Source organism: Ctenopharyngodon idella, chromosome 24, assembly GCF_019924925.1.
Source record: "Ctenopharyngodon idella isolate HZGC_01 chromosome 24, HZGC01, whole genome shotgun sequence".
In the NCBI taxonomy this organism is placed as follows: domain Eukaryota; kingdom Metazoa; phylum Chordata; class Actinopteri; order Cypriniformes; family Xenocyprididae; genus Ctenopharyngodon; species Ctenopharyngodon idella.
The window spans coordinates 2,653,679-2,672,115 of record NC_067243.1 but is presented as its reverse complement, the minus strand read 5'-3'; the positions used below and the strand labels follow the sequence as shown (position 1 = coordinate 2,672,115).

The 18,437-nt window shown below is 36.6% G+C and overlaps 1 protein-coding gene across 2 annotated transcripts in view; it reads left to right on the top strand.

The window, feature by feature from the left end:
- Nucleotides 1–18,437, top strand: part of LOC127507566 (anoctamin-1) — a 42,893-nt gene that overhangs the window by 6,189 nt on the left and 18,267 nt on the right. Inside the window, exons 1-11 of one of the 2 annotated variants that reach the window (XM_051884763.1) lie at nucleotides 1,046–1,295; nucleotides 5,098–5,427; nucleotides 12,762–12,860; nucleotides 12,946–13,097; nucleotides 14,097–14,151; nucleotides 14,240–14,291; nucleotides 14,410–14,465; nucleotides 14,984–15,025; nucleotides 16,420–16,484; nucleotides 16,556–16,690; nucleotides 17,684–17,844. In XM_051884763.1, the coding sequence (XP_051740723.1) occupies nucleotides 1,197–1,295; nucleotides 5,098–5,427; nucleotides 12,762–12,860; nucleotides 12,946–13,097; nucleotides 14,097–14,151; nucleotides 14,240–14,291; nucleotides 14,410–14,465; nucleotides 14,984–15,025; nucleotides 16,420–16,484; nucleotides 16,556–16,690; nucleotides 17,684–17,844 (1,246 nt within the window). In that variant the 5' untranslated portion in view covers nucleotides 1,046–1,196. Of the gene's footprint in view, nucleotides 1–1,045; nucleotides 1,296–5,097; nucleotides 5,428–12,761; nucleotides 12,861–12,945; nucleotides 13,098–14,096; nucleotides 14,152–14,239; nucleotides 14,292–14,409; nucleotides 14,466–14,983; nucleotides 15,026–16,419; nucleotides 16,485–16,555; nucleotides 16,691–17,683; nucleotides 17,845–18,437 lie in introns of those variants that run through there. The other variant, XM_051884764.1, reaches the window with a different exon arrangement.

The window sequence follows — 18,437 nt, the reverse complement described above, 5'->3', positions numbered from 1 at the left end:
GATGGAGGAGACTTGGAGCTGGACATGACCATCTGCGATGGAGGAGACTTGGAGCTGGTGGGACCATCCATGATGAAGGAGACTTGGAGCTGGATGGGACCATCCACGGTAAAGGAGACTTGGAGCTGGACGGGACCATCTGCAATGAAGGAGACTTGTAGTTGGACGAGATCATCTATGATGAAGGAGACTTGGAGCTGAACGGGACCATCCACATTGAAGGAAACTTGGAGCTAAATAGGACCATCTGTGATAAAGGAGACTTGGAGCTGGACGGGATCATCCACAGTGAAGGAGACTTGGAGCTAGATTGGACCATCCGTGTTGAAGGAGACTTGGAGCTAGGTAGGACCATCTGAGATGAAGGAGACCATGATAATGGAGACTTGGAGCTGTACGGGACCATCCACAGTGAAGGAGACTTGGAGCTGGAGGAGACCATCCATGATGAAGGAGACTTGGAGCAGGATGGGACCATCTGAGATGAAGGAGACTTGGAGCTAGATGGGGCCATTCGTGATGAAGGAGACTTGGAGCTGGACGGGACCATCCACAGTGAAGGAGACGATAAAGGAGACTTGGAGCTGGATGGGACTATCCGTGATGAAAAAGACCTGGAGCTAGGCAGGACCAGTGGAGACTGTAGGTCTTGCAACATGGCATAATCCAGTTTAACACATAACAATAATTTAGCGGGGACCTAGCTTATAGCATGAACCTCAGCAATGGGAGTGTGGGCGAGACAAGACATGATCGTGACAGATATAAAGTCAGAATTGCAAGAAATAAACTCAGAATTGCGAGATAAGAAGTTGCATTTACCTTTTTTATTTTTTTTATTCCGTGGTGGAAACAACTTATCATATTACAGAGATTTTACAGAGGTAAAAACAACATACCTAATTATGTTGACATAATTCCAAAAGTGCCCTTTACACAGACTTAAGCTGACTTCTAACCAAAAGCCACGTGTGTGAGTAAGGGCATCTTGGAAGCTTTGATGTATGGCTTTATAGTTGAGTCTAATATTAGCTCCTGGCTCCTCTCACTCCTCTCAAGTAACAACAGGGATCACTTGGTGACCCGCGGCTTGCTTCAATCTGAAAGACAGAAAGAGCAGACAGAAAGAGAACAGAGTTCTAGATTAAGGGAGTGTGAGAACAGATCGGAGGCAGGTTTCTTACTGTGATTGGGAGATGGATTTAACAGAGAATGAAATTGGCGGCTCTCAACCTCAGACTGCCTGCAAGCAAGCACACTTCTTAAGGGATGTGCTGTTTCATGGCAAATTTCAGGTGCGTGTGGCATGTATCAATGATTATTCAGGAAGCTTTAGGATTTTTATATCCAATATTTAATAATGCACATGCAATATCTGACCATTACTGATTGCTTAACTGACAGTTTGATAAACGTACTTGAAGTACATATAGATCAATAGGTACAGTACATGAGTACGTGCTAGATCTATATGTACTAATGCTTTTTGCTCCTAAAATATGAGCACATGTCCCCATAAGATGAAGGGGGATGCCAGAGGAAATCTTACACCCCATAACAGAGTCAGCAGTTGCTGGATCGGTTGCAGTCGCTCTACAGAAAAAGCTGACCTCATAAATATGGACTTCAAAAAATATTTTCTATCTAAGATTACTGTCGCATAGTGTGTTTGTGCTGGAGTCCAGAGCACATTTCACAGGGAACACATCAGACCTAACAGTGCAACAGAGACCTGCTTACTGTACCTCAGTTGTCGATATTATATATAACTCTCATATTATGCACCATTTATTTGTTATGTTCTGTTACTTGTTTATGAAAGTTATTAATTGTGGTTCATATGGATGTAATAAGAGCCCATAGTTGACAGTCTCAAGTTCAAGGTTGTTAATGTCGAACATGATTTAACAGTGTATTGGCAGCTGCATGTCAAACATGACTCAGATCCATTATAAGAGCTGTCAGGACCAAAGGTGCTGATCTATGATCAAAACATTCACCAACATCTCCAGCAGTTTGATCTCCAACACTAAAATTAATGTTCATGTTGTTTTGTTGAGAGGTTGAGAAGTTATGAAACATTACCGGATCTATAGCAGTAATATTTATGGCTTTTTACAAAACTACACAGAGATGAATGAATATTCACCTAATGGAGTCGTGCTCCTTCATCTGACGTTCAGGTTATCCAGTTATGTTGAGCCTCACATTGCTGGTTAACACCGGTTCATTCATAAATCATCATTGCATTGTGCAATATTACTCATGACTACCATATTCTACTGGATAGAAGAGGAGGAGGAGGAGGAGGAAGAGGGAGGAATGCAGTCATTTAGCACAGACTCACCATTTATTCTTTGTGTAAAATATATAAGTCACAAATTTCATGTGAAATTATTTTCATAATTAAAAATATATTCATTTGGCAGATCAAAGAAGGCCTATATAGTGTTGGACCTTATTTTCTGCCATGGATCTTCATTTAGATTTATTACAGTACCAGTCAAAAGTTTGGATTAAATCAGTTTTTTAAAGGTTTCTGGAAAGAAGACACCAAGGCTCTATTAATACAGTAAAAACGGTAATATTGTGAAATATTACAATTTCAGATAACTGTATTTTCATATGATCTGTCAGAAATCATTCTAATATGGTGATTTGCTGCTCAGTTATCAGTTGTTATTGGTGCTCAATAATTAATAATGCTTCTTATTATTATCAGTGTTGAAAACAGATTTTGCTGCTTCATATTTTTGTGGATATATATACACTACCAGTCAAAAGTTTGGAAACATTACTATTTTTAAAGTTTTTGAACAAAGTCTCTTATGCTCATTAATTTATTTCATAATAAATACAGAAAAAACAATAATATTGTGAAATATTATTACATTTTAAAATTATGGTTTTCTATTTTAATATACTTTAAAATATAATTTATTCCTGTGATCAAAGCTGAATTTTCAGCATCATTACTCCAGTCTTCAGTGTCACATGATCCTTCAGAAATCATTGTAATATGATGATTTATTATCAATGCTGGAAACAGTTGTGCTGCTTAATATTATTTTATAACCTGTGATACTTTTTCAGGATTCTTTGATGAATAAAAAGTTAAAAAATATCAGCATTTATTTAAAATAGAAATCTTTTGTAACAATATACACTACCGTTCAAAAGTTTGGGGTAGTGTTAAATTGAAAGAAAAATGATAGTAAAGATTTATATTGTTAGAAAAGATTTATCTTTTGAATAAATGCTGTTCTTTTTAACCTTTTAAAGGTGAAAATTCAGCTTTGATCACAGGAATAAATTATATTTTAAAGTATATTAAAATAGAAAACCATAATTTTAAATTGTAATAATATTTCACAATATTATTGTTTTTTCTGTATTTATTATGAAATAAATGCAGCCTTAATGAGCATAAGAGACTTTGTTCAAAAACATTAAAAATAGTAATGTTTCCAAACTTTTGACTGCTAGTGTATATATATATATATATATATATATATATATATATATATATATATATTTTCAGGATTCAAAAGAACAGCATTTATTTGAAATAGAAATCATTTGGTCACATTATAAATGTTTTTACTGTCACTTTACGTCAATTTAATGTTATTGTTGAATAATTAAAAAAAATATATATAAATACATCTTACTCCAAACTTTTGAATGTATCACAGTTTCCACAAAAAAACCAAACAAACAAATGCTTTGCATCACAGGAATAAATTACAATTTATAATATTTTCACATAGAAAACAGTTATTTTAAATTGTAATAATATTTCACAATATTACTGTTTTTACTGTATTTGTAAATTAATATTTAAAATAAAAAAAAACATCAGAATTGTTCCAAACTTTTGACTGGTAGTGTTGAGTGTCTTAAAAATGGCATTTACCAAATGCTTTTGTATTCTTGGTTATTGTGTACATTTTCAATTACCCAAAAATACATTAACATCATTCAAACTTAAGAAAACTAAAATGTCAAAATTATCGATTTTTCTTTTATGCCAAAAATCATTAGGATATTAAGAAAAGATTGTGTTCCATGAAGATATTTTATAAATTTCCTACTGTATATATATCGAAAATGTATTTTTGTGAGTGGATATGCATTGCTAAGGACTTCATTTGGACAATTTTAAAGGTGATTTTTCTCCATATTTTGATTTTTTTTTTTTTGCACCCTCAGATTCCAGATTTTCAAATAGTTGTATCTCGCCCAAATATTGTCCTATCCTAACAAACTATACATCAGTTATTTATATATTATTTATTCAGATGATGTATATATCTCAATTTAAAAAAAAAAAAGACCCTTATGACTGGTTTTGTGGTCCAGGGTCACATTTGTCAATGTCCTCCAGTTTGCTTTAATGATAAAGATCCTGCGCCATAAGTCAGATAAGCTATAAAAACATTTACATCTGTTATTATCAGCCTACTGCTTTTCACATTTTAGAATAACAGTAAATACACTGGGGGAAAAAAAATTTTAACTCAGGAATTGCTAGTAAATTTCACAAGTAATTCTAAAGAAATGTCCAGTAACACACTAAATTAAACGAGTATTTTTTTTTTTTTTTTTGTAATATGCATTCCAGTCATCCAAAAAAATCATTTTTATCATGTTTGTGAAATAATGCAAGTATGAGAATGATGTAGTGACACACCTGAACACTTTCTGCTGACTCTGAACATTCACTCTTCCTTTTCATTCAACATCCACTGAAACTGTGCCTTTAGTTTACTAAAGAATATGATAATAAGCCACAATTTATATTTGTCTGCAAACTACTTCCAAGCAGAAGCCTTGAGATCAAAAAGTTTTTAAGGTCGTGAAACATAAATTCCAAAACTTTTGACTGGTGATGTAGATGATCATCATCATATGCTGATTTGAGTTTACTTGTCCTCAACTCATTATTGAGGACAATGAGGTCTAACAAACACTTAGAGCTGATGTGTTGAGTTCAGATGCTGCCTGATCTTGACCTTTGACCGGCCACTGCAGTCCCACACACACACACACACATACACACACTCACTCATGTTCTGGCCTCCTCTCTCCTCTCAGCTCCTGAAGTCTCTCAGTCCCGAGGAGAACACTCAATGCCGGCAGGGTCTGTACTTCCAGGACGGCAGGAGGCGAGTGGACTACATCCTCACCTACCACATCAAGAAGAGCAGCAGCGCGTGGCGACACGCGTCCCGACTCAGAGACAACGCCTTCACGCGCACCTTGCGGCGGGGTCGCCACCCGCCTCCGCCCGCGCACCGAGACGACGCCGAGCTGGGCTCGCCTGACCACAGCGCGGACCACCACGACGACGACAAGGCTTTACGGCGGGAGGAGTTCGAGAGCAACCTGCTGGAGATGGGCCTGGAGCTGGAGCGAGACGAGGAGGTACGTGTGTTTGTCCAGTCCTGCTTCACAGGGCTTTTGTTTGCTGCAGGTTTGTTTTGTCTTTCGGCTGAGCTCAGCTGTTTTACTTCAGCACAAAAGACACATTGTCGTGTCACACGGCTCTGACTATGAGACTCAAAACTCCTGTGTGGAGCGGACACACTTGCAGCTGCTCGTTCATGCTGTTGTACAATTCATGCTGTGGTCCTGAATGCTGATTGGTCAGTAAAGCAGTCCAGCCATGCTAACATATTGCTCAATAGTGTTGTTGCACTGAATATCAGCAAATACAAACAGTGAAACTTCTCATTGCTGTTGGACTGTCAGCACTACTGGATTTCAGCTTATTGCTCAAACAATCAAATTTGAGGAGCGGAACAACAAAGTAACACCAGTAAAAGAACATTAGATTTGTGACCTTAACTTGCTCACCCAAATTTCCATGCATTCTTGTTTCTGAATAGTCTTTTGGTAAGGAGGGGAATTACGTCAAAGAATAATGTCTTATTGAAACACTCATAAACATGTACTTGCAGATTATCTAATTAAATAATAGACCACTCAAGGTTATATAAAGAGGATACACTTTCATGACATTTTCTTAACACACTTAAAGTGTCAACATTTTTAAAAATTCCACTTTATAGTAATGTCAAATTAAATGCTTTACTGTAAAGTACATATTAAAGCATTATGTTGTAATAATCTTTTGTTGTGATTTCACACTCATTTTGTTGTGTTGACCAACATACTAAAGCACATACAGTACAAAATTATAATTTGAACAGCAGTGTGTTATCCGTTATTAGATGTATGAAATTTCAACTTCATTAAAAGTATGTAATTACAGATGTATTTAAAAACATGACATACAAGTTTCAATATAAATGACGTTACAGTATAATTAATTTTACCATAAATGCTTGTCAGTACAATACAAAGCGCTAACTGCATTTGATACAAATGTAAACTATAATACATTTTCATTTAATTGCAATTAACATGCAATTAAGTGTCCAGAAACATTGCATTCAGTTCACACTTTAGTATAGTCTTTTCATGTACACTATCTGTTTTTTTTTTTTTTTGTCCATACAATAAAGGTCACAGATGGAGGAATAAAGTAAACTCTGACATATTATACCCAAAAATTCTTCATACAGTGGACTACCAGTGAAACTGATACAAATCTGGAACCAAAAATTATTCAGACACTTTGACCTGACCGTGTTTTGCTGAAGTGTTATCTGACATAATTAAGATTAATTTTTTCTGGCACAGTTTAACTCTGAGATCTTGTCATATTTTATTACCATTTTTTAAACTATAGTGAATAAACTGTATTAATGAATGAAATGTTCAAGGTGTCTGAATAAATTTTGGTTTGCCTGTATATTTATATATATATATATATATATATATAAGAGCGATATCACACTCGTAGCTGTGCGATATGGCTGTGATTCGGCCATAGGTAATCACAGCCGCACAGCTACGAGTGTGATATTGCTTTTAAACAACAGTTCGACAACACGAGTGTGTAAATAAATAAGAAATAACAACGTATTGTCTTTAAAAACCCTCTTTTGTGAGGAACTACTTCCTTCCGCAACGGATTAAAATCTCAAGTTGACAGTTTAACAGTTGAGCCCAAGATCTGTTACTAATTCTAAAACGTCACTTCAGAACTAGTAACGAAGTAACGTTGAGTCGCTTCATTGAAACACATCACCTGAGCGAGTGTATTACCTGCATCTGATATTCTTCAGGTAAATCTTATATCCATAATCACAAAATCAGTTTGAATGTCCGCTTAGGAAGGCAATCTTTGTCCTTTTAACCTTTAAGACATTCCCATGACAGCGCTAGTCAATGCATTTGTCAGTTGTATCTTGTAAGATAAAAACAACAAGTAAAAACAATGTCCTTGTTTCCTTGTTTCAGTCCATTTTAATATAAAAGTCTTTGTGACTGACTGACTCACTCATAAAGATAGTCTTTGCCGCCATCTAATGGCGTATTAATGTAACTTTCACTGAAGTCGAAATTACTAACAGACTCTCTCAATACCAAAAAATATGGTGTTATTTATATAAAATATTATTTATTGAACAATAATATTTAAATTAACAACAATAGCCATTATAACAGTATAAGTAGTAAAATAGGAAATAAACACAAGCAAACAGTTTAGTCAAACGTACAAAAGCAGCGCTCTAGTTAGTACAGGATTTAATTTTAAAATATAAAATTATGAAACTTAATATAGCCCTTAAGCCAAATCTGTTAGCTCTGGAACAAGTAATATATTAATAAGACCAAAGATTGCCCATTTGATATACCCAAAATGAATTATACCTCATGTTTAAACACTATCTACATAAGAGCCAGCGGCAAATTCCCGAAGGACTGGCCGAGATGAAGCTGTTCTCTGCGGGTACACAGGTGCCGAACGCTCGCTGATGGCCTGGAGCTCACATCTCCGAAAGCATTTAAACAAATTTAGGCACTATGTTTACATATAAATTGCATATCTGAGGTCTAAACAACTACATTCTCGCCTAAAAAACTCTTAAAACTACATACCGTTACAAAATAAAAGTAGTATCTATAAAAATAATTTCTGGAATATAATTACAGAAAGAGCATTAAATCTTAATTTGGCTCAAAATAGCTATAAAACGAATCATATGAGATTGTGTTTGATTTATTAATATATATTTTTTTTAATGAAGCAAACTAGTTTTGTCACCTGATACCAGTTTTGGCACGACTTCAATAGTGAGACAGTAGCAACACATGATCCAAATAACTAAAGAACTCATTCAGTCGGCTCCAAGGGTCAAATGAATCACGCACATCTGCTGTGAAATTGTTTCTCTGTTCTATATATATATATATTTAAACAAAACAGCAGGTTGTTTGTTTAACTGGTGTGCGGCCTTATTAGCAATGAAGGACCGTGCGATGTTGTGAATCTAGACACAACGGCCTTTAGGCGTGTCGTAATTTGTCTTCTTCAGACTGTGATAAATCTGGTCTGTTGAATGAATGAGATTTACATGTGTGCACCTGCTCTTCTCTGTGAACTAGCACATGGTTTTTGAGAGTGTACAAATGCACATAAAACCATGTATAGTCCAGGTCATGTGGTTATGTAATTAAATGTCTCGTAAAGTTTTATGAATTTGATAATTGGCAAAAGTAATGATGATAGCAGCTGTTTGTTTTTTTGGTCTTGGCTGTGAGACTGTGACATGGGATCCGCTGTACTGCAGTCTATGTAGGGCTCATAGTAGTGCACATGCTCCAACATACCGTGTGTGACGCTTGTGTGTGAGGAAACCCAATCTGACTCGCCTCATTTCCTGATTCCTACACTCCATCTTCTCACTGTCACTTCTTGGCATGTCTTCATGGCAGTGCTTCCAAAGCAGGGTCTCTTTAAATATAGGCAGCAACAAAAAGTATTTTATTATTATTATTATTTTTTTTTTTTTGCAGTAATTGCAAACTCTGGCTATGTGCTATGCTATGTATTGTAGTACTGTATTATAAAACAGTATACAATAATAACAACATATTCAGTGTATATATTTATATTTATTAAAATCATAAATGGATACTGCCTTATTGGGACATTTTATTTCCACCTTTCGAATATTTTCCTCTCCGAGATGATATGCGATGGAAAAAAGGGAGAACAATGAGTTTGGAAAAAGGCAGATTCAAACTCGGGTTGTTTGTGTCAAAAGCTAACTAGCAAACAGGTTTCTTGTGTGATTTTTGTCTGGCTCAATCAGCCTCTGCCAACAGTGTGTGCTATTTACACTTACTGTAAATAGACACTCCGTTAAAGTTATATAAATACTATGTTGATAGCATATATATATATATATATAAACGTAATATATAATGTAACGTTTTTATCAAGATTTAAAAAGATTTTTTTTAACAAAACTCACTACATTTATTTTACTTTGTGTCATTGTGGATAGCCAGTCAGTAAAAATACAGATTTAAGTTTTATGAAACAATTCTTGTTTTGAGTCAGACGTGATGTGCAGTTCAATAAGTGAGAAAGAAGTGCACTTTAGCATATTTTTTTAAAAGATTATTTATTATAGAAACAAAATACTGTCAGGATTTGCAGACACAACCCAAGCGTAGGACAGCCAGGGAAGCTCAAAAATATCTTTATTAACACAAATTAAAAAGCAATAGAAAAAGAAAAAAAAAACTGGGCAAAAACAAATCCAGACATCAGCCAGCAGATCCGTGAAAACAAATGGCCCATGGTAGGCAAAACAAAACACAACAGGGAAAATTCTCAGAAGATACACAGACTAGACTAGACTAGACTAGATGGCAACTGGAAGCACAAGTAGGGATACAAAATGAACTGGCACAGGACAGAAAACTCAAGGAGAATAAATAGGAGAGGAATTAGGAGGGGCAGGTTAAATCAGGTAACAAGAAGTGTGGGGTTAACACAGCGGAGAACATGGCACATAGAAACAAACAAAACAACACCATGTGTCTGCACAAAACATGACACAAGAACACGCGGCCAATGAGAGCTCTCACCCACAAAAAACATTACATGAAAGCACATGGCCGATGGAAAACACAAGCCGTGTGCTACACTGAACACATAAACCAGACGCTCTACAAAAATACACGAGACACGAGCACACATGAGTCAATGAACACTCAAACGATTAGTTCACTTTAAAATAAAAATTACCCCAAGCTTTATTCACCCTCAAGCCATCCTAGGTGTATATGACTTTCTTCTTTCTGATGAACACAGTCAGAGTCATATTAATAAATATCCTGACGCATCCGAGCTTTATAATGGCAGTGAACTGAAACCACCGGTTTGAAACTCAAAAAGTACATCCTTCCATCATAAACATACTCCACACGGCTCCGGGGGTTTAATGAGTGAACTAATCCTTTAACCCGTGAGCTCACAACAAGAGACAAAACATGTTTTCACTGTTATACAGTAGGAGGCGCTATTACACATCTTCCGAAAGAGTACAGAATCTCTGGATCAAAACACAGGTGAAGAAGAAGCAGAAACAAGTGATATAAGATTGCTGATGCTCATGTAGAGTAATGTGATCATCAAACATTAAACAGCATATACAGACGAGCTACAGGACTGTGAAGCTTTGGGGTGTTGATGGACTTGATTTACTCCATCTGTGTTTTGATCAGTGGTGTAATGTAATGAAGTAATAATACTTCATTACAGTACTTAAGTATTTTTTGGGAGAATCTGTACTTTACTTGAGTTTTTATATTTCTGTCCACTTTTACTTTTACTTCACTACATTTCCTAAATAAATGTGTACTTTTACTCTGATGCATTTTCCCAAAGCATTTTCGTTACTTACTACAAAATAAAGTCGGAAGAACACAGACTGCAAGCAAGCATGTGCAAACAAGTGCTCGCACAACAACGGTTGATTTCATTTTCCGGGTTGCGTCCGTTGCTGGAGCGGCTGAGAAGAGTGCGCTGTCATTATACAGTCCGAGAGCGGCCTCTAGAGGCGAAATAAAAACTCACTGATGCTCGTAGAGTTTGTTTTGACACGTGACGTGAGGCTGCGCGCTGCACAGAGCGGGACACTTCAAAAACGGATTTAAAACAGACAACATAACGTTTATACAGTGTACACTACAGTACATGTTTTCATATCATTATGAAGTAATTAGTTTGTTGAGTAGATGCTGCATTAGTGGAGAACAGCTGTATGTTTGCCGTCGAGGCTGAGAGGATGCTAACATTAGTACTACCTTTAAAACAATGTGACAAAAACACCAACTGTTTAATGTCACGATTGTTACCATTCATTTGCATTAGTTTATATCCATTTGTTCGCTGTTGTGCATTCGTTATCCAGCGAAGTTGCATATTTAAACTGTATCCCCAAGTGAAAAAATACTATAGTCATTTATAGCAAATACTAGTGTTTTTGAACCATACTTTAGTAAATTGTAGCGTACTGTATATATTATAGTATTTACAACACTTTGTTAATGAATGCTACAGCATACTGTAATATTAATTATTGTGAACTGATCAACTGTAATAAATACTGTAGTATACTTTAGTTTTTACTACAGTAAACTGTAGTGTATTGTAGTATAATACCCTATAGATTAAAGAAAACAGTACAGTATTGGGTAAAGTAATTTGTTTATATTACTATAGTTGTTATGTTACCATAGCAACTACAGAATTACCACAACAAATTAATTCAAGTACTTTACTATAGTATGGTTCAAAAACACTATAGTATTTACTATAAATTACTATATAGTATTTTTTCACCTGATCCTTATCATGCAGCGACAGAAACAAATCAGAAATGTATTCGATTTCAGTTCTTTTTTTATCACACTGTAACGCATATTTTGATTAGATAATCATCAAGTTTTTTAAAATAGAGGCAAATAATAATAGACCTATGCTATGCCTTTGTGTGTAAAGATGGTAATTTTTAAGCATGACTGTTTGGATTTATATGAAATATTAACACTTTACAATAAGAGTCCATTTGTAACATTAAATACATTGTTAATTTCAACATTTACATTTGAACATTTTAAAGTTGTCTCTTACATTAATTATAACGCACTATGAGTTAACATGAATGATCAATGTGTAATTAATATATTAGTATTTTTTATATTTTAAACTTACAATAAACATTTAGCCATTTTTTTAATTCAAAGAAACAAAATGTAAGAAAGTTAAAACTGAACACAATCTTGCTGCTCAAACTGTGTATAGAACAATTTTTAATACTATTTTTTTCTCCTTTTGTATTTTACATTTACTTGTACTTTTACTTTCAATACTTAAGTATGTTTAATTTAAAAAAAAAAAAAAAAAAACTTTTCATACTTAAGTACAAAAAATATCACATACTTTAAAACTTTTACTCAAGTAATATTCTAAACAGCGACTTTAACTTCTACCAAAGTCATTTTCTGGTAAGATATCTATACTTTCAGTCTGTAAGCTCACAAACCACATCTTTTGCTGATTCTGTGAAAACACAGGTCTGAGATACACTGTATTCAAACATGTCAAGCTAAACCGAGAGCTCCAATCTGATTGGATTTATATCAGTCGTTCCCAGGTTTCAGAGAGACTGTCCCTGTATTAGTGTATGCTTCTGCAGGGATGAGCCAGTGTCTGCTTTATACTCCAACAGTGAAGTACAGACTCTGAAGTTGCAGAAGCAAACAGAGCTTCTACCTGCTTGGCGACATCATGAAATGTGTTTGCTACAAAATCTGTTGTGTGTTTCCAGACCAAGACTCCAGGAGTGGGCTTTGTGAAGATTCATGCTCCGTGGAACGTGCTCTGTCGCGAGGCTGAGTTCATGAAACTGAAGATGCCTACCAAAAAAGTAAGGTTTGTCCATCATGCGGGGCTGCTGTGTGTAAAGCAGAGATGTGATGAGTGACTGTGATGATGCTGTGCTCCTACTGTAGGTGTATGAAGTCAAACACAGCAGCGGCGTAATGGAAAAGATCAACGCGTTCATCAGCAAGCTCACAGATCCTCTTCATCCCAACCTAGAAGAGAACCGGATGCAGAACGTGAAGCACCTCTCATACCCGTTCTCCAGAGAAAAGCAGCATCTGTTAGTGTCTGCCTCCATTCTCAAGCACCAAACACATCTTTATGTCTGTTGCATGTACGGTTAGACGGTCAGTGCGACACTTTCATCATGCTCACCTTTCAAAGGCCTATTCTCACTGACTTCAGTTTTCAGCGTGACAAGAATACAACGAGGAAGACGCTTATTGAGAAATTCTGCACTGTTTAGACCAAAGTATACTTCAGTTTTGATGCGTGGTGTTTGTTAGTAGCTTTTAGTGTTTTTCAAAAGACCTTCATGACTGTAATTGCTTAAAGGTACACTATGTAACTTTTCACCCTCTAGTGGTTAAAAAACAAAATACATTTTGCGGAAGAACATTGTTTTGGTTGTGCTTTGGCTCTGCATGACTATGCGGATGAATATGTTTATCCTACTGCTCATAAAACATTCTCTATTAGGCTTAAGAGATATAATCAGTTTAGATGGAAAGGATCTCAAGCTGACTAACTGAAGATGTTACTGTAGCTTTACCCATTAATAGACACGGTACTTCCTTGAAAATAAATTCCAGCACAGCTACAACAACCATAATGAAATGAGCCTTCACAATAGATGTTAATGCTGTTAGAGAGCTACATATGCCAATTTATCTATTCAATAAAACATCTTACTCACTTGATGAGTAATGAAAACACCATCATCTCCATGTCGCTTTTACAACATTTCACATCTCTCAGTTCTCCGAAAAGCCAAGCCGATGTTGATTCTTGTTTTATTACGAGCTCTGTCTCGTTCTCTCTCCTCTGTTCAGCATTTGTTTAAAACAGGTGATTCAAAATGAAATGAAATTACCTTACATTTGACCAATGTTTACCTCAAGTTAATGGCCAGAGTGCAGTTGATTTTGTTCAGGTGTTTAGAATGAGATTTTCACATATGATTTGTGTGAATGGGCCTTAATGATAGAAAATGATCAAAGCATCGGAAGGATGCAGAAAACGCATTGAAAAACATACTTGTGACCTTTTGTCTTTACAGGTTTGATTTGTCCGACAGAGATTCCTTTTTCGACAGTAAAACAAGAAGTTCATTAGTAAGTATAAAGTATTGTCAAATGCACAGTGTTACTGCCATATTTTATCATTTGAATGTTTTGAGTTTTATAATGTGCATTGTTTTAGGTATGTGAAGTTTTGAAGCGAACCAAGTGCACAAAAGCCAAATTTAGCATGGGTAAGTTGCTACTTTGTCTATACAGTTTAAGTTGCAGTGCTCCATACACTACGGTACCCAGTTAATTTGCACCATTGACCTGTAACTGACGGAATAATCCCTTTGACATGTTGTTCAGGAATAACTAGCCTGCTTGGGAGCGGCGTTTATCTGGCTGCCTATCCACTACATGATGTGAGTATCCGTCACTACTGCTGTTGAACTGTGGATCTTAAGCTATCTGTACAGAGCTGATCAACAGTTGCATTATTGTAGTGACAGACTTGTTTGATTAATGGATGCACATTAGTAGCACTGGATGGATCTGTAGGGCTCTGTTTCCACCTGGCATTTTTGAAATCAGGAGTGGTGAGATAACATTGTGCTTGGTACGTTTTTCATCTTCAAACCAAACTTGGGTCTTCAGCCATCAAAGTTTAAATTCCGTCTGACTAGAGCTCTTCCCATAATGTGTTAGGTCAGTAGGAGGAGAGTAGGAGTCTTTTGTTGCTGTTCAAACACATTCGACACATTCTACACTACAAAAGCAATCCAGCCAAATGCGTTTTCGACTACCTCTGGAAGTGTTCAAAGGTGGACAAGCTCAAAGTTTTCGTCCACTTGTGATCCAATCGACCAAAACACATCTTAATACCAGGTGGAAACAGGGCCTAGGATATGATAGATTATTTTCTTTTGCTATTTTCTAACAGGGTGATGTTGAAGGGGAAAACGCTGAGCCAAATGACAGGAAGGTGAGTTTCAGTGCCATCTGTACCTCCAGATGTGTGTAGTGTCTTCTGTGTGAATGTGAAAAAAGGATTGAGACTTTTAACAGAAGCAAATGGATTTGTGCAATGAAGCAACCAGACAAGAAGTTCACACTGTGTTTCATCGAGAGAAACCAACAGTCACTGGAACGGTAGAATGAAGTTACGTCATGTCTGTGGAAAAAACCCAAACCATTTTGAAGAAACTAAAGCTGATCTCTTTATAAATCAGGATATTGACCAAAATCAAATACAGCACAACACCCTGATAACAGCATAGTGGTGGCTTGGATGGTGGCTAACAGCATGGGTTGAGCCAATCATAGGTTGCATGCACTAATTTTAATCAATTGAAATGAAACCAAACCAATTTCAGATTCTGAATGCTCTGTTTATTTGAACCCTTTATTTAAACGTTGCAATCTGATTAACATATTCTTTTATATGTGCATTACACGTATTCCGAACAAAACTTCAGCGTATGCGCAGTGAGTCGGTCACTGAGAGAGCCACTGCAATAACGTCAGCAGAGCTTTCAGTCTTATTGAAAGCTCAGTCAGATTGAGGTGTTTACATGAAGTCTTTTCAGTCCAATTGAGCCATCAATCCCATCACTAACAGATGATTTGAGTGCAGGTAAATGTAGCTAATGTGTCATCAGCTTGAGGAAGCCACATGTACAGAACACAATAGACAATTCATCCGTCACCATATCCATCAGGTTTTCAATCCTGGTCCTGCACTCCTAAAAATAAAGGCTCCAAAAGGTGATGCCATAGAAGAACCATTTTGGTTTTCCAAAGAAAACCAGTGATCATTTCTTAAAAGAACCATTTTTTCTTAGCGTGAAGAACATTTTAATAATATAAGAACTTTCTGTGCAAAGGAAAGATTCCATGGATGTTGATGGTACTTCATGGAACCATCGATGCAAATAAAAACTTTTATTTTTAAGAGTTTGGAGACCCACCATGTTTAAAGTTCAAGGAAGAAGGAGACAGGAACCGGCAAATGATCAACGTAACTTTAATCATAAAATAAACAAACAACAGAACGAAAGTAAAGTGGTAGCCCCTCACGGACGACTGCTTCACAAACATAGCAAAACACAACGTAACGTCCAGGACTTGTTCTCTGTCTTCCTTTATTGTCGTCGCTCCTCCTTTTACCCTATCGGAGCTCCTCCATGTGACTCAAGAGCGGTGTGTCATGCAGGTGATGCTCATTAACACTCACATTACCGGCCTCGCTCCGTTCCCATGGCTCTCGGCCCCGCCCTGCTTGCCACAGCAAGCAGTTGAAAAGCCGACGGTCTCATTTGATTGTGAAGACGAGTTCTGTGTATGAGGCCTGTCATGATGTTTCTGCCTCTATTCCAGCTGCTGTATGAAGAGTGGGCCAGCTACAGTGTCTTCTATAAGTACCAGCCCATCGGCTTGATCAGGTACATCTCAAACTCTCAAACTGCTCTTTCAGAGCTGCAGGTTCATTAGTAATCTCTCGCTTATCTGACAGGAAGTACTTCGGAGAGAAGATCGGCCTCTACTTCGCTTGGCTTGGGGTTTATACCCAGATGCTGATCCCTGCTTCCTTAGTAGGCGTCATTGTGTTCCTCTATGGATGTGTTACTGTTGATGATGACATTCCCAGGTCAGTAGACACCAATCAAAATGCTCTAAAGTGCAAGACACAATCTCAAATGCATTTATTGTTAATAACTGTAAAAGAAAGCAGTGTTATTATTGCGTTTTCATAATTACTCTCAAACAGAAAATGACAGATGTTAGATTTCAGAAGTAAAATGGTTCACCTTATTTTGGTACGGACCAAATAATTAAACAATGGACCAAAATAACATATTATTAAGTATGATAGAATTAAAGGATAGCAGAATACATGCAGCGCATTTTAACCCTGCGATTTCAAACTTTCAAACAATCAGTTACTACCCAGCACTGTATATTGCTAAACAATTACATTTATCTAGGAACCCAACACTACCCCACACATTTTTTAAAATAACTCAACAAAAAGACCGAACCCAGCAGTCTGGGTAAAAAATAACAGTGTATTCTCCATAACATCTTTGACAAGTTCTATTTTAATAACTGGAACTACTTTTAACTCATGTCTCAGTTAAGCACAGTTGCATAACAGTTTCTGAACAGTCTTGCTTTGTGACGCCAGAAAACACTGTTGGGTAATAAAGTGTGAGCCCCCCCATCCTGAGCTTAAACCCTCAAACTGCTCAAGAGGAAGTTCATACTCTGAGAAAGAGCATATAAAACCAAACATCTGTCTGAAAGTCCCTCTGGAGTTTGTCACTGTCAGGATATTATGACAGCCTGAAAAGAGCCTGCTGGAACTGATCCTGCGGCTTTTATCCAGAAACTACACCTAAAATAGTTTAATAGCTATAAAATAGTTTAATTGTAGTTTAATTTAAAATTATGCTTATAGTGTTTGTCCACGAGAGTGAAGACAGAACGGGAGTTGGAAATTGATTAACCTTCAGAAAATGAAATGAAGAGAAGTATGTAAAAACACCACAAAGGTAACAGGGTTGTAGACTGACCCTGAATCAGTTGTGAGGTAGTCAGATGTGTTAGTAGCTCTACGCAAGCCTTTTTTTCTGTTTGGCAGTATGGAAATCTGTGACCAGCGGAAGAATATCACCATGTGTCCGCTGTGTGACCGCGTGTGCAGTTACTGGAACCTGAGCATCGCGTGTGGGACGGCCCGCGCCAGCCATCTGTTTGATAACCCCACCACCGTCTTCTTCTCCATCTTCATGGCACTGTGGGGTGAGATCTGGCCTTCCTCATTTCTGCTCCTGTGTTTGCTTGGACTCACACACATGCTGTTCTGCACATTCTTGCCAGGTTACTTTTGCACCTACTGAGGATTGGATACGAGTAGGTGCAGGTGATTCAGGGTTGAAAGACAGTCGACGATGTCCTTTAAATGCATGTGCCAAAAGGGTTGCACTAAAGTTTACAGTACGTGCACTTACATGTATTTACAGTGAACTTACCTAAGAGAGTACTGGGTAATATAAGGTAACTACAGGGGTTAAGGTTAGGTTTAGAGGTAGGTTCAGGGTTAGTACCTAGTTATTACCCAGTTATTGTAATTGCTATAATAAGTAGATAGTATGTACATGCAGAGCAGGACTGTAATATAAAGTGCTACTAAATAATGTTACCAAATTTAACGATTTAAATAAAGCACTGATTTGTACTTTTATTTGTTATTGACAAATTTTAGTCAATATTTCATTGTCATCTTAGTCCATTTCACTCTGACTAAAATATAAAATAATTTTAGTTGACAGTAATGTGCAAAATGATAACTTGTGTCAAACTATAATAGGCCAAACTTTTACCAAATTTGGTAA